The sequence below is a fragment of the Penicillium psychrofluorescens genome (assembly GCF_964197705.1).
Source record: "Penicillium psychrofluorescens genome assembly, chromosome: 1".
Lineage (NCBI taxonomy): Eukaryota > Fungi > Ascomycota > Eurotiomycetes > Eurotiales > Aspergillaceae > Penicillium > Penicillium psychrofluorescens.
This window is the reverse complement of record NC_133439.1, coordinates 2385602-2398756: the sequence shown is the minus strand read 5'-3', so window position 1 is coordinate 2398756 and position 13155 is coordinate 2385602. Positions and strand designations below refer to the sequence as shown.

General features: G+C 50.5%; 7 protein-coding genes across 7 annotated transcripts; 3 read left to right on the top strand and 4 right to left on the bottom strand.

Moving 5' to 3' along the window:
• Positions 1 to 403: 403 nt before the first annotated feature.
• PFLUO_LOCUS892 (uncharacterized protein) lies at positions 404 to 1937 on the bottom strand (the record flags this gene model as incomplete). Its single annotated transcript, XM_073786754.1, has 8 exons — positions 404 to 737; positions 798 to 953; positions 1020 to 1213; positions 1272 to 1312; positions 1376 to 1437; positions 1498 to 1564; positions 1615 to 1865; positions 1918 to 1937. The coding sequence occupies 8 exons, from the start codon at positions 1935 to 1937 to the stop codon at positions 404 to 406; spliced, it is 1125 nt and encodes a 374-aa protein (XP_073634987.1).
• A 1002-nt stretch (positions 1938 to 2939) lies between these two features.
• PFLUO_LOCUS891 (uncharacterized protein) lies at positions 2940 to 4786 on the top strand (the record flags this gene model as incomplete). Its single annotated transcript, XM_073786743.1, has 2 exons — positions 2940 to 3381; positions 3435 to 4786. 2 exons carry the CDS (start codon positions 2940 to 2942, stop codon positions 4784 to 4786), a joined length of 1794 nt encoding a protein of 597 aa, XP_073634986.1.
• A 44-nt stretch (positions 4787 to 4830) lies between these two features.
• Positions 4831 to 6006, bottom strand: PFLUO_LOCUS890 (uncharacterized protein; the record flags this gene model as incomplete). Its single annotated transcript, XM_073786732.1, has 4 exons — positions 4831 to 5185; positions 5248 to 5327; positions 5383 to 5899; positions 5951 to 6006. The coding sequence occupies 4 exons, from the start codon at positions 6004 to 6006 to the stop codon at positions 4831 to 4833; spliced, it is 1008 nt and encodes a 335-aa protein (XP_073634985.1).
• A 1821-nt stretch (positions 6007 to 7827) lies between these two features.
• On the bottom strand, positions 7828 to 8937 carry PFLUO_LOCUS889 (uncharacterized protein; the record flags this gene model as incomplete). The annotated part of the gene is made up of 3 exons (XM_073786721.1): positions 7828 to 8097; positions 8153 to 8760; positions 8820 to 8937. 3 exons carry the CDS (start codon positions 8935 to 8937, stop codon positions 7828 to 7830), a joined length of 996 nt encoding a protein of 331 aa, XP_073634984.1.
• A 439-nt stretch (positions 8938 to 9376) lies between these two features.
• PFLUO_LOCUS888 (uncharacterized protein) lies at positions 9377 to 10077 on the bottom strand (the record flags this gene model as incomplete). The annotated part of the gene is made up of 2 exons (XM_073786710.1): positions 9377 to 9705; positions 9777 to 10077. The coding sequence occupies 2 exons, from the start codon at positions 10075 to 10077 to the stop codon at positions 9377 to 9379; spliced, it is 630 nt and encodes a 209-aa protein (XP_073634983.1).
• A 708-nt stretch (positions 10078 to 10785) lies between these two features.
• Positions 10786 to 11669, top strand: PFLUO_LOCUS887 (uncharacterized protein; the record flags this gene model as incomplete). The annotated part of the gene is made up of 3 exons (XM_073786699.1): positions 10786 to 11139; positions 11199 to 11569; positions 11633 to 11669. The coding sequence occupies 3 exons, from the start codon at positions 10786 to 10788 to the stop codon at positions 11667 to 11669; spliced, it is 762 nt and encodes a 253-aa protein (XP_073634982.1).
• Positions 11670 to 12356: 687 nt separating this feature from the next.
• PFLUO_LOCUS886 (negative cofactor 2 transcription regulator complex subunit ncb2) lies at positions 12357 to 12996 on the top strand (the record flags this gene model as incomplete). The annotated part of the gene is made up of 4 exons (XM_073786688.1): positions 12357 to 12378; positions 12453 to 12479; positions 12562 to 12821; positions 12877 to 12996. 4 exons carry the CDS (start codon positions 12357 to 12359, stop codon positions 12994 to 12996), a joined length of 429 nt encoding a protein of 142 aa, XP_073634981.1.
• Between the last annotated feature and the right edge of the window lie 159 nt (positions 12997 to 13155).

Here is a 13155-nt window from a genome sequence, read left to right as displayed (position 1 = left end):
AGTACGGTCGGGCTGTGGGGAATAATAACAATCGTCTAGCTTAGTTACCTTTTCGGCGAAATACGAGTTGCCTGCACGGAAGGTGGGTGGGTAATGGCGTAGGAGGCTGTCTATGGCTGGTCCCCTATTTAATTATGTGTGGGGAACCCCGGTCAATCCCAGTGGCAAGGCAAGCCGACCTTTCCCGGCAAACTGACCGGCTGTGAACCGGGCAGCCTCGTCATCGACTCCGGAGAGTTTGGCAGGGCAAAGGGTGGAACCGAGTTAATGCCCGACAATTGTCCGGTAACGCTAGCACTTAGTTCAACAAAGTCTGCTTATATTATTTGACTAAAGGAAACCTAATGTGCTTACATATTAATGGTCGGCACTGGGTTCAGGCCCAATAGTTAGAGTTACTCCTTCAAGCACCACTCTTCTCCGGCTCCAGGTCCTCCTCCAACTTGGCCTGCCGAAACTTCCTCAGCGGCACTCGGGCCTCAAACAGCTGGTCCACTTCCTCCAACGAGCGCCCCTTCATCTCAGGAACCATGAAGTACGCCACCACGGACGAAACGACCGTGATGCTGCCGTAAATAAATCCGACCTTGGCTCCCAGATCGGCATACGGCGCGTCCAACAGGTACGGGAGGGTGAACGACACCACAAAGGTGGTCAGCACCGAAATTGACACGGCAAGATCGCTCGTTTTTTCCTTGACGCGACTGTTGGCCACTTCGCCAAGGATAATGTAGGATCTATTTTAGTTGCATCGCGTCAGATTCGACTTCAAGCATAGGAGACAAGAAAGGACATACACTGTCGCCCATGACAGGGCATACGATGCTCCATACAGCATGAGAGATGCCACCATTGTGCGTTTAGCGTTAGGCCCGGGGTTCTTCAGCGTCCCCATTCCTCCTACCAGGAGCAGGAAAACCCCCATCGCTGTTCCGCCCGTCAAAATAATCGCCCTGTATTAGTGGTATGCACGATTAGCGCTTGTGTTTCTACACTCAACCAGTACGATAGAAATTCACCTTCTTCCCACCTGGTCCACGAAAAGCAACGTGATCACACTGCAGACAACGCTAATCACCGTCTGAATTACGCTCAATAAGAATGGGTCACTGATATTCTGCTGTTTATAGAAGACAACGCCGTACTGAGAGACAAAGGCCTGGCCAGTGATCTGTTGGCAGAACATCACCAGAACAGCGATCGCGGTACGAATCTATGTATTTGCTGTGAATCAGTCCACTGTGGGAACTGCTAGTTCGGCGTAGACTTACCCGATTCTTTTTGTTGAACACTTCTTTCCACGACCCTTTGCCTTGATTTGCACTTGAGTGCTGTAAGTGTTCGATCTCAAGTGAAATTTCTTCGCTTGTCGCACTTTTTGGTCGAAGTGTTTTCAGAAACCGTTCTGCCTCATCATATCTGCCTTTAGAAACTAGCCTGTATTGATAACGATGTCAATATCATCGCTTAGTACACTTCGCAAGGATCATCACTCACCATCTCGGTGATTCCGGCATGAATGGCAAGAGTGCCAAAATACAGACCGGCACGATAAATTGCAGTCCTAGAACCGCAGTCAGTATCACCAATCTCCATAAGCTTCTAACCGCGTACCGATAGGTATTTGCCACGAAGAATTCGAGGTTATATTCTCCGTCCCCAAATTAACCAGCGAAGCAATAAGCTGGCCAAGGGTGATCTGGAACTGAACTGTAGACGAAATCAGTCCTCTCAGCGCCGGTGGTGAACATTCTGCTTGGTATATAGGTGTGACAACGATGCAGAAACCTGTCATGCCGAAGTTGATGATGCGGCCGAGGGTGAACTGAGCCGCGGTTGTTGCTGATGTTTGCAGGGTGACTCCTCTGCTAAGAGTAAGTCCCAAATACTCAAGATATTTATAGGAAAAAAACATACACGAGAGAAATACACGCCATAATGGCAACCGCACTTCTCCGTCCCCATCTCTCTGTGATAATGCCACAGGCCAAAGCTCCCTGTAGGAAAGGTCAACGACATATTCGTAAATTTGGTTGCGGATTTCAGACAATCAATTTTCCAATGAAAGGAGTCGAGTTCATCACCGAGGCCAAGTAACCGGGAATACTATAATCCTGAGTTGCTTTGTCGTATGAACCGAAACGACGAACAAACGCTATCTATACGTTAACAAGCCATTCTCATGCAGCAACGAAACCAGTGTGACGTACGATCCATGGCCTGAACCCCAGAAAAGGTCCCTGGAAATCACATATGTGAGTTAGGTTCCCTTGTATGAGGCGAGGCACAGTTGTACATACCAACATCATAGCCGAAATTCAGTGCTGCCAGGGAAAGGTAACTGCATATTCGCTATCAGCAAAACAACACCACAACAAGCCCTTGGGGGGAGTTACAAAGTCAGAAAAGCCGTCACTGGTGTAAACAATGACAAGCGCTGCTTCAAGGAGGTTTCGGCTTGCGCTTCTACTGCCATTTTGAAATCAAACTGAGGGTCTTGGGGTAAAGCGCTCATACACAAAGTCCTAGCTCCTTCGCCCAGGAGGTCATCCTCAGCTTATATACCATCACTCCTGAAAGTCTGATGGTGCAATACCTCTTTCGGATGAGCATACTTCATGGTCTCCACTTCTCTTTGAGATCTCCCTTTATCCTATTGCTCAATTCAAAATCCGGGGTAGACTGGCTAAATGGAATTTGGCGAAAGCCGGGCGAGAAGCGGGGCCGAGCCCCGAGAATGACCTGGCGAATACCCGAGCCCCGGCGTTGTCGTGCACACCCCAGCTTATCACGCCTTAGAGAAAGGTTGGCGGTGGGGGAACTGATAAAATGCATGTTTTTAGTGTAAAAAAGGGAGCTGGGAGGTTTTCTTTTTCTCTTCTCCCTAGTTACCAGGTCCTGACTTTCCTTTGTGTCTGTTTCTTGGATGTACCTAAGCAATGGCATCCCGACCTAATTTCCTCATTATCGTCGCCGACGACCTCGGATTCAGCGATTGCAGCTGTTTCGGGTCCGAAATCAACACGCCTAATATCGATTCTCTTGCCCAAGCTGCAGGGGGTCTACGATTCACGTCATTCCATGTTGCGGCGGCATGCTCGCCCACTCGCGCAATGCTGATGACGGGCACGGATCACCACTTGACCGGACTCGGACAGCTGTCAGAGCTCGTGCGAAACTCTCCTGCTCACCAAGGTGCCCCTGGTCATGAAGGATATTTGACAGATAAAGTGGTTGCCGTGCCCGAGCTGCTGCGTGAGGGCGGGTATCACACTGTGATGTCGGGCAAATGGCATCTTGGTCTCAAGAAAGAATATGGTCCGCATATGCGCGGGTTTGAACGGTCATTTGCTCTGCTACCAGGGTGTGCTAATCACTACGGTATGACTGATTAGAAGACTTTATGGGAAAGCAGAAAGTAACTGTATTTATAGGATATGAGCCGCAGTACGAAAATATCGCGGAAGAGCCCCCTCGCTTCTTTGAGACAGCTGTGACAGCATTGCATATGGAGGATTCGGAGTACGTCAGCAAATTGCCGGATGACTTCTATTCATCAGACTACTACGCCTCCAAGATGATCGACTTTCTGTCACAACGGTCTGAGGATGATAAGTCTAAGCCATTTTTCGCCTATCTGCCCTTCTCTGCGCCACATTGGCCCCTGCAGGCCCCGAAAGAGAACATGGATAAGTACCGGGGTATCTATGAAGATGGACCGGAGGCATTGCGACTACGTCGGTTGCAGAAACTCAAGGACCTAGGTATGGTAGCGCAGGACGTGGTACCTCATGAGATTGTCACGGTCTCCGGGGAGCCCGATGAGTGGAAGAACATGTCTACCGACGAACAGGCAAAGTCTGCTCGATCCATGGAGGCTTTTGCAGGTATGGTCAGTCGCATGGACGATAACATCGGGCGGGTTCTGGAGTATCTGAAGAACACGGGCGAATACGACAACACGGTCATCTGCTTCATGTCAGACAATGGCGCAGAAGGCGCTAGCTATGAAGCACAGCCTATTGTTGGTGATGACATCGTTGCCCATATTAACCGATACTATGACAATTCGCTGGAGAATATCGGCCGAGGCAACTCTTTTGTCTGGTATGGAAGTCGTTGGGCGCAAGCTGCAACGGCTCCTTCGCGGCTGTACAAGATGTTTTCGACTGAGGGTGGCTGCCGAGTTCCTTTGGTTGTGAAGCCGGTCGCCAATCAGAACCCCGGTGGTCGCATTGTTGACTCGTTCTGTACGGTCATGGACTTTGTTCCCACTATTCTCGATTATGCCGGACTACAGCATCCGGGGAACACATACAAGGGAAGATCAGTTGCTCCCGTGCGGGGAGTCAGCTGGAAGCCATTCCTGGATGCAATGGCAAGCGGCGGATCGCAGACCAATGGCGATATGCTGGCCATCCATGGCGAAGACCAAGTCACTGGTTGGGAAATCGCGGGTAGCGGTGCGTTGCGAAAGGGTCAGTATAAGATCACATATGTGCCGCTGCCTCGGGGCCCTCAGAGATGGGAGCTATTTGACATCATCTCTGATCCCGGTGAAACAAATGACTTAAGCCAAAAGATGCCGGAGCTGTTCAGCGAGATGCTCAGACTGTGGGGTATCTACGCCGAGGAAGTTGGCGTGGTAGGCCTGGCAGGGGAGTTGAAAGAGGGAAAACACCCTATTAAAAGTGTTCCCGACGAGTTCGAAGACACTGGTCGCTGGATCCGATTCATTGGCAAAAGCGATGTCCCTACACAATACGCAGACAAGATTCCGCATTAGATAGAAAACAAAGGCCAGCTAAACTGGTTGAAACCAGTAAACAGTTATATTCGATCGAGAGAGTAACCAAAGTTCCACGGGTCCCAAGTAAGGTAATTCGAAAAATCATCCGCCATTTGTAGATAGGAGTCCACGTCCGGCAGCAGCTGATCGTCTACTGAAGGCATTCCTTCTAGATCGAAAGGTATTTCCTCCATTGGAGCAGATGTGTGAGGGTCATTCTGCTGGGCTCGATTACCGCCGTTATCTGCATCAGGCCAGTAACTTGGACGGGATAGTGTTGAGGCGATACTAGTGTCCGTCCGTTGAGGCCATGAAATCTCCTTCCAAGTCATACGGTAAAGCGCCAACGGGTGTAGATGGTGCGTTTCTGGTGGGGCATCATCGCTACTTTGAGGTCTAGAACCAATATTAATTATTAATCGGACTACTACCATTGCGTGCTTGTTGTGGGCACTCACCTCATTCTGTTTCGTGTCACCCACTCATTGGCTAAGTCGGAAAATCCGAAATCTTGAAGTAATTTCGCGAGTGACGATACCTGAGAGGAGCAGTCAGCCGGACTGCAAGACAGAAAGAATGGACTGTAGGCTTACCAAAACAACTCTCTTCTTATCCCAGCCGGTGATGATTTCCAGAGCAGTCAGATTGATACCCAAGTTCTGGGTGACAGCAGTCTTGTCCTCTTTTGCACAGGTTCGAGCATACACAATCTGAATCTTGGAAGATTCATAGGCACAAATTGCGCATATTGGGTCGCCAAACCCTTTGGTCCCCCGGCTCAACGCATTCTGGAGAATTGCAGTGATCCTTTGAGCGTAGTACGCGCATTGGCTCTGCAGGGCTCGCACGCTATCCGGTCTCTGCTCGGTCAGGATTGCGGACAAAGGAAATCGATATCCTGGGAGAGTGACTCGGTACAGATCGCAGAAGCACTGGTTGTACAGTAGATGTAGCGAATAGAAGGACGAGAGTTGATTGTTTTCCTCATTGACATATGCGTTGATCTCGTTGAGATGCAAGTGTCTGGGGAAGCTTTCACCACATTTTTCAAGTTGGGCAATGAGCTGGGCAAAATCGGATAGCACGCCCGGGTCGGAACGTCGAATCAGCCTGAGTCTTGCAGTTAGTATGCCAATTTCTAGTACAGGATGCGGAACTCACCGTAGAACCTGTTTTCGGAAATACACGACATGGACGATATAAGCCTCAAGACACATGTTGGTGGACTGAGAAAGCGCATCAATATAATCGCTCCCTTCTCGTAGAGTTCCTGTTTCAAGTTCTGTTTGCAATATGAAATCTCTAATTGAGCATGGTAGACGTGTTTGTGGCAATGAAGGCCAGTTTGAGATTAAGTCAACGCCGGAGCTGATATGCACATCCAGGATATAACAAGACCAAAGCAGTCGACGCCTCGCCTCTTTCTCTGCGGTCAGTAATGTCTTCGGGATTCCCATCAAGCTCTCGTCAGTAGCTTCAGAGTCGAGTCTCAGCAGCTGGGCTAAGCGTGAGCAGGTACCCGCAGTCATAAACGCCGTACTCTCTTGGCCAAACTGCATATGCCATTCGCATAAGAGAACCAATGCCTGAGTACACGTGGGTTAGCCATATCTAAGACTGGGTTTTTGATTTCAACTCACCATCAAATTGGAGATACTAGGATTGCCTAGTTTTAGAAAAGCAATCTCCTGAGCCTTGGTTGCCCAGGATAAACTTAGTCTTTCGTTCTGAGCCTGTGAAGAAGAATCCAAATGTCTAGATAGCCATAACGGTCAGAAATGAAAGGCGACAGATATATTAGAAAGGCACACCGAGCTCCGAAGGCACAGATCATACACATCAACGCCTGCCCAAATTCCTGTTCTGCCTCCCCTCGGTCTAAGGACTGAATAAAAGACGGTTTGTGGATAAAACTCAGGCAGCGGAGGGGGTGGACATGCACGAAATAAGACTCGACAAGTTCTCTTAGATGAACCGGATCGTCGGGAAGACTTGAAGGCAACACCCTAAATCAGATGTATGAGAAGGAATTCCATGCTCACAGGACGGCGCACAAACCGTTGTTGGTCATCGCTGACACTCGGGGGCTCCTGGACGGGCAATTCCTCCGCGCCATCTTGGTCGACGCGCCGTCGCTTGCCCCGTTCACTGGAATAAGTGCAAGACAGGGATCTCGATGTACACCTTTGACAACTGGGTTTGCCGCGGGAGCACCGCATTTTGGCAACCTGGCATTCGTGACAGGCGCCCTGCACCCGTCGTCGCCGCCCCGCATGCTGAAAGGCATTCTCGACGATCGCGTGCAGGTCCTGATGCGTCATCTTTTCATCGGATAGTCCCGGGCAGCTCAGGCCCAAGCGACTGCATTGGGGACATGGTCCAGATGGTTGGTCACATCTGACCTACGTTCATAATTAGGGGTCTAGCTAGGAGAAGAATGTGGTGGACGAGATGAGATACTCACTTTGCGTGCTTTGCAGATGAGACAGCCTAACCTGGTCAATTCACATGTCCTAGGGTGTGGGAGAGAGTGCGTACCTGGCCGGGATTTATTTGTTGCAGGCATCGCTGCTGTCCGGAATGTAGATGAGAGGTCGGTTGGGTTCGGACAGAAAAGCAAAAGTGGAGTAGGACTAAACGCTCCCGGAGCAAACGACAATAATATGGATACCTATTTATTAACAAACTACAAGACTAGAGGATTTAGATACATTGATTTAATTGTTCTTGCTGAAGTATTATTTCTCGGCTGGAAGAAGCTCGTCGAGTTTGGGCTGGTGGAGCGAGCTCGAGTCGCTGACCCGGAGAATCGACGTACTTCATTCTAATAGACGCTCGCAGAAAGAGCCAGATGGAAGAGGCGAGAGGTCCAGATTCCGCCTCATGGGAGGGCTTGTGTTTCTTCCATTTAGGATTGATTCCATGAAACCGCCGCACCTTGCTGGGACAATTGGAGCGGCCCTTGGGCCCCAGTATTACCCGCTGATGAATTGGTCCTGCAATCCAGGTCTTCGATGATTCCATCATCATTGAGTGTTTCACCCTTCATCCTCGTCGCCATTTTCATCTTGAGATGCATTATGATGACCATTCGGCATGCTCGACGGGGGAGCGGTCTCGCGCGGAACAGCAGCAGTAATCGGTCGTCGGCCCTGTTGCGCAGCAATGGCTCTCTCTCCAACAAACTGGTCACCGGGCCATTCTTCTTTGCACACGGGGCACTTTTCTGCTTGCTGCATTCGAAAGAAGTTCCGCATGCAGTGGTCGTGCAGACGACCTGGGCAATCAAGATTGCCACAACGTTGGCCCTAACAGTCGGTGGTTAGACTATGTCTGATCTTCAAGAAAAGCAACGTTCCTTACCACTGTGATGATTTCTTTGCATGCAGCACAATTCTTGATCCGCGTGACATCGTCATTGTATGTCAAGACCAACCAGCCACGCAGCTCCATCAACGCCCGTGGGGTGAGGGTAAACAATCCCTTGCGGCTCTTCTCGAGCCAGCCTTCATCGACCAATTGCCTCATAACGTTCTCTGCTTGTGTCATACTCAGAGGTTGTGCAGTTCCCCCCTGGTTCGCCTGCGCGCCACCGACATTCGTAGACCGCCGTCGACCGGCATCCCCCGAAGTTTTGGCCTGCTGGATAGCCTGGATGCTTGAAATGGTCATTCCTTCACACCGCCGGGTGTTATTTGTATCGAACATGTAGTCCAGAATTCTCTTGACGAAGGCGATCTCGTCGGCGGAGCGGGTGGTCGCGAGTTGCGTTAGAGCATCGCTGGTTGTGTTGACAAGCGCGTAGAACCGCTCCGGTACTGGGGTGGTCGTACCCTGTGAGTTTGCTTGAGAGGCTTGATTTAGGGAGCTGCGGATCTCGAGGTCAAAGGGGGATATTGCCGAGTTGGCGGCGGAAATGAAGGAGGAGAGATGTTCTGCGGTGACATCGTCGGGCTCGACTGTACGACCCTCTGTTCAGAATGGTCGAGTCAGCAACTGGAATCCACCTTATAGAGTTGGGAAATTGTACCGTGCTGTGAAATTATGGCTGCCAGGACCGGCTGGACTTCTGGCAAGGTCATGGATGAGCGCGCCATGAAGGCCTGGATGAAGGCGCGGTTGGCATCGTTATACTCGACATCGTCCATGATGCAGAGCAACCCGCTCTGAAGCCGTGTCTAATGCGATTCAGGACTGGCAGGGGCAAATCCCGGACGCTGTGTAGAAAATAAGTCGCGGTGTTCGAGGCAGTGAGAGACGCGAAGTTCGCGTTTGGCGTGGCAAAGGTACAAAGTGGATGCCAAGACTCACTCCGAGCATCGACAGCTACACGATCGTGCGGGATCAACTTGCGGATCATCTAAGGCAAAGAAGTCTCCTATAATTTCTTGCGGATCTGATATCATCATAATACAAATGCCAATCAACAGCACCAGAGGATAGAGCCGGCAACCCCCGACCTAGACGCTCCCGCTGCGCAAAGGAAAGTGGAATCGAATCACCCAGTGTCTTCGCCCAACGCCGAGAATGAAAAGAAAGAAAAAATATTTAGACAGTCTCTAGAAAGTCCCAGACCAGGTGCACCCGCTAATACATCCGCCGGGTCGGCTCTGGACTCGGGCTCCGAGTAACGCTTCGTGCATCACGGCCCCGTTCCCTCAACCATTTCTTCGTCGATAGTCGCATATCTCGGTCGAGCTCGGGGCCAGGGTCTTTGCGGTGAATGAAGTTGCAGAACCCGCCGCGCACACAGCCTTCGCCGCTATTCAGACGACAACACGCCTCTCGGAAATCCGTCACAGGTGAGAGCTCGCAATATATGGGCCGGGCGGCGTACCAGCGCGAGTTGAGTGCATCGCAGGCTTGCTGCGCATCTTCTTCGTATTTGAACCGTGCGTAGACGTTGCCGATCAAGTCTGTAGAGAAAGTACACGTTAGCGCAAACGCCACCAATTTGGGGGTGGGGGGGAAAGAGGCTTTCACTTACGATCATTGTTATTGTCGCACACGACGAGTTCCTCAAGTTCGCCATACTTGCACATCTCGCACCAGACGTCCTCGTAGAAGGCGTCGAAGTGGTTCTGGAGCTGGCTCGGGTTCATCTTGTTCTTGGGGTCGTAGGCGGGGTTTTGGTACATGTTGGGCATCAGAACGGTCTGCGAGTACGACGGTTTGACGTGTTTCCGGGAGCAGCGGTCACCGTGGCGGCATGCGCCAATCTTATAATAGAAGGAGCAATTGACCTTGTCCTGCTCGGTACCGAAGATGGAGGCGAGATAGTTGGCCATGGTGGGTGGTCAGACTGGGAAGGCGGATGATCAAGAGATGGAAGTGACGAGAGGGAATAGGGAATGGCGACGGGTGGTTGTGAAGAAATGAAGAGGCAAGAAACGACAGCTTGACCCGGACTGGCGATGCCTGAAGTTTCTGGAAGCTCCATGGGCTGACTAATGTATGTGGAACAACTTTAATCCGATCTATGTTCGAGGGAAACCAGGTGCAGTGCAAGAACAATGAATGAGATGATGGAGTATCACTGGTATAGTCCAGACGGATTATGTTCGGAATTGTTTGTTGAAGGTGCGAAAGTGCGAACAATTTATTGCGAGAACTAGATGTCTAATATATATTTCGAGAACAGCACAACGTTAACTACCCAGTTCAATGTTTTCATCTCCACTACAAGGGCTTCATTGTTATTCAACAATTCCGATAGATAAGCTATGTATGCCGTATTTACCTAAAATCACAAAACACATTCGGATGACGTTGTGTTGAACTAAGAAGTGCCACCCCACGACTGACTAAGCCCCGCACTGAAGAACATTCTCCTTCAACGCTTCCGGGAAGACGGTAAACAAATTGGGAGTGGAAGTAAGTCTGTTGATCCTGCGTCTATTTCCTGTGTGAGTTTTGTCAGACACCCCGGGCCACACATTGAGAACGCCGGGCCTGAATCATAACTCGTCCCTGACCAGCAACGCAGGGTATCACCAATGGCAGCCAAGACCATCATCGTCACAGGAGCCTCAAGAGGCATCGGTCTGGCCATAGCCAAGTACCTTCTCTCCGCCCCGCAATCCCACAATGTGGTGGTCGTCGCCCGCAGCGTAGAGCCTCTACAGAAGCTGAAGGAGCAGTACAGCAAACAGGTCGAGGTCCTGAACGGCGACCTGGCGGATTTCTCTCTGGCCCAAAAGGCTGTCGACCTAGCCCTCCAGTCCTTCGGCCAGCTGGATGGCATGGTTCTCAACCACGGCATCCTGGGCCAGGTGGGTAAGCTCGCGGATACGGAGGTGCAGCAGTGGCAGGAAGCCTTCAATATCAATTTCATCAGTCTCATCGCCTTTGTGAGTATTTGGCCCAATATGCTCTACTGGAGAAACAAGTCGTTGATCTCTCCATCTAGACTAAAGCGGCTCTTCCAGCCCTGCGCCAGTCCAAAGGAAGAATCATCTTCACCTCGTCTGGCGCTGCGGTAAATGCCTACAGGGGCTGGGCTATCTATGCTGCCACCAAGGCGGCAATGAACAACTTTGCCATGAGCCTGGGCTCAGAGGAACCTGACGTGACATCGGTGTCCATTCGACCTGGCATGGTGAACACCGAGATGCAACGGGCGTTGCGAGAGGACCATGCCACGACTCTGGATAGCGAGATGCACTCCAAGTTCACGACGGTCCACAAGGACGGAAAGCTTCTCCAGCCCGAGCAGCCGGGCCATGTCATGGCCAAGCTGGTGCTGGATGCACCCAAGGACCTCAGCGGGCGCTTTCTATCGTATGTCATGTCATGGCCTACGAGTACCTGTGAATTTGACTGATTTTACTGACACGCCTACAGATGGAACGACAAGGAGCTCGAGACATTTCAGACATAAATAGATTTGATATTTTCTAGCCAAGGCTTCCCCAGGGTCGCACTGTATAGCAGATTAGCATCAATTGTCAGAGAATGACGAATGCCAAATTTCAACATGAGAACAGTGTGTAATCAATCAGCCGAAAGATGAAAAGCATTACATTTTAGAAGCATTAGGTGCAGCGCACCTTCATACTTAGCATGGAATGTAGGTTGATCATCATTGAATAGGGGGAGGAAGAGGGAAATGGAGGAAAGTCTTCGCATACCTGTTAGTAATACTGTCATGGGGAACTGAAGACCATCCAAGAGTTATTTCCTAAAGTTCTTCTCATCGTCAGCAATGAGTAACACTAGAGGAGTCAAGATGCATAGCAGATGGAAAGCAAATTTATCAGTTCGTCCGTTTGGCTAGGACAGGTAACGTCACCATAGAATGTATGATAGGGGCGACAACAAGGTTCATCATGGTAAAAGGAAAGCAGAAGGAGTAGAATGGGAGAGCATACCTTGGATTACTATTAGTGTTGAGGTGGTGTTTGCATGAAAAAAAAAGGTGAGTGGGAAGAGAAGAAGAGGAAAGAAGAAAAAAAGAAAAACCCTGATAAAGTGGACGAGGGCGGTGTCATTCTGCCGCGAAATAGTCAGTTCACCAATCCACCGACGGACGCGAACAAACGACAAGACACGCCAACCATCCACCACCATGTCCGATCGAGAGTTCAGCTGTAAGTCAGATCTCTGCGTCTGTGATTGCCCTAGTGTGCGACATGCTACTGACACGCCGTGATTTTATCCACAGCAAACGATGACCTGTCGCTTCCCAAAGGTACGACTGGAAAACCATTCATATTCTCTTCTTGATTCTTCCCGTGTATCCGAGTATGGGTTGCTCACGATATTCTCTCCAGCGACGGTCCAGAAGATCATCACCGAGATCCTGCCCCCATCATCCGGTCAAACGTTCGCCAAGGATGCGCGCGACCTGCTGATGGAATGCTGCGTTGAGTTCATCACCCTGATCTCCTCCGAGGCCAACGACATCAGCGAGAAAGAGGCGAAAAAGACGATTGCCTGCGAACACGTGGAGAAAGCATTACGGGATCTGGGCTTTGGTGATTATATTCCCAGCGTGCTTGCTATCGCGGAGGAGCACCGCGAGCAGCTCAAGGTAAGTTCTCGGGCCTGGATGTGCGCTGGATGGGGTGGCTGACCTTCACAACTAGTCCCGCGAAAAGAAGCAGAGCAAGATGGAGCAGAGCGGACTGTCTGAGGAGGAGCTGATGCGGCAGCAGCAGGAATTGTTCCGGTCGGCGACAGAGAAGTACAACGCGGGGCCTGAATAAAGATGAAGAGGATGATGGTCTCTTGCAGGTCATAGAGAAAAGGGGCGTTTTGCATTTGGGCTGGAGTTTTTTTTTCCTTCTTAATTTCTCTTTTGATCTGAACTCGATCTACTAATAATGACACGATGCGTACATGAGTATACAATGTAGGGTGGTGTT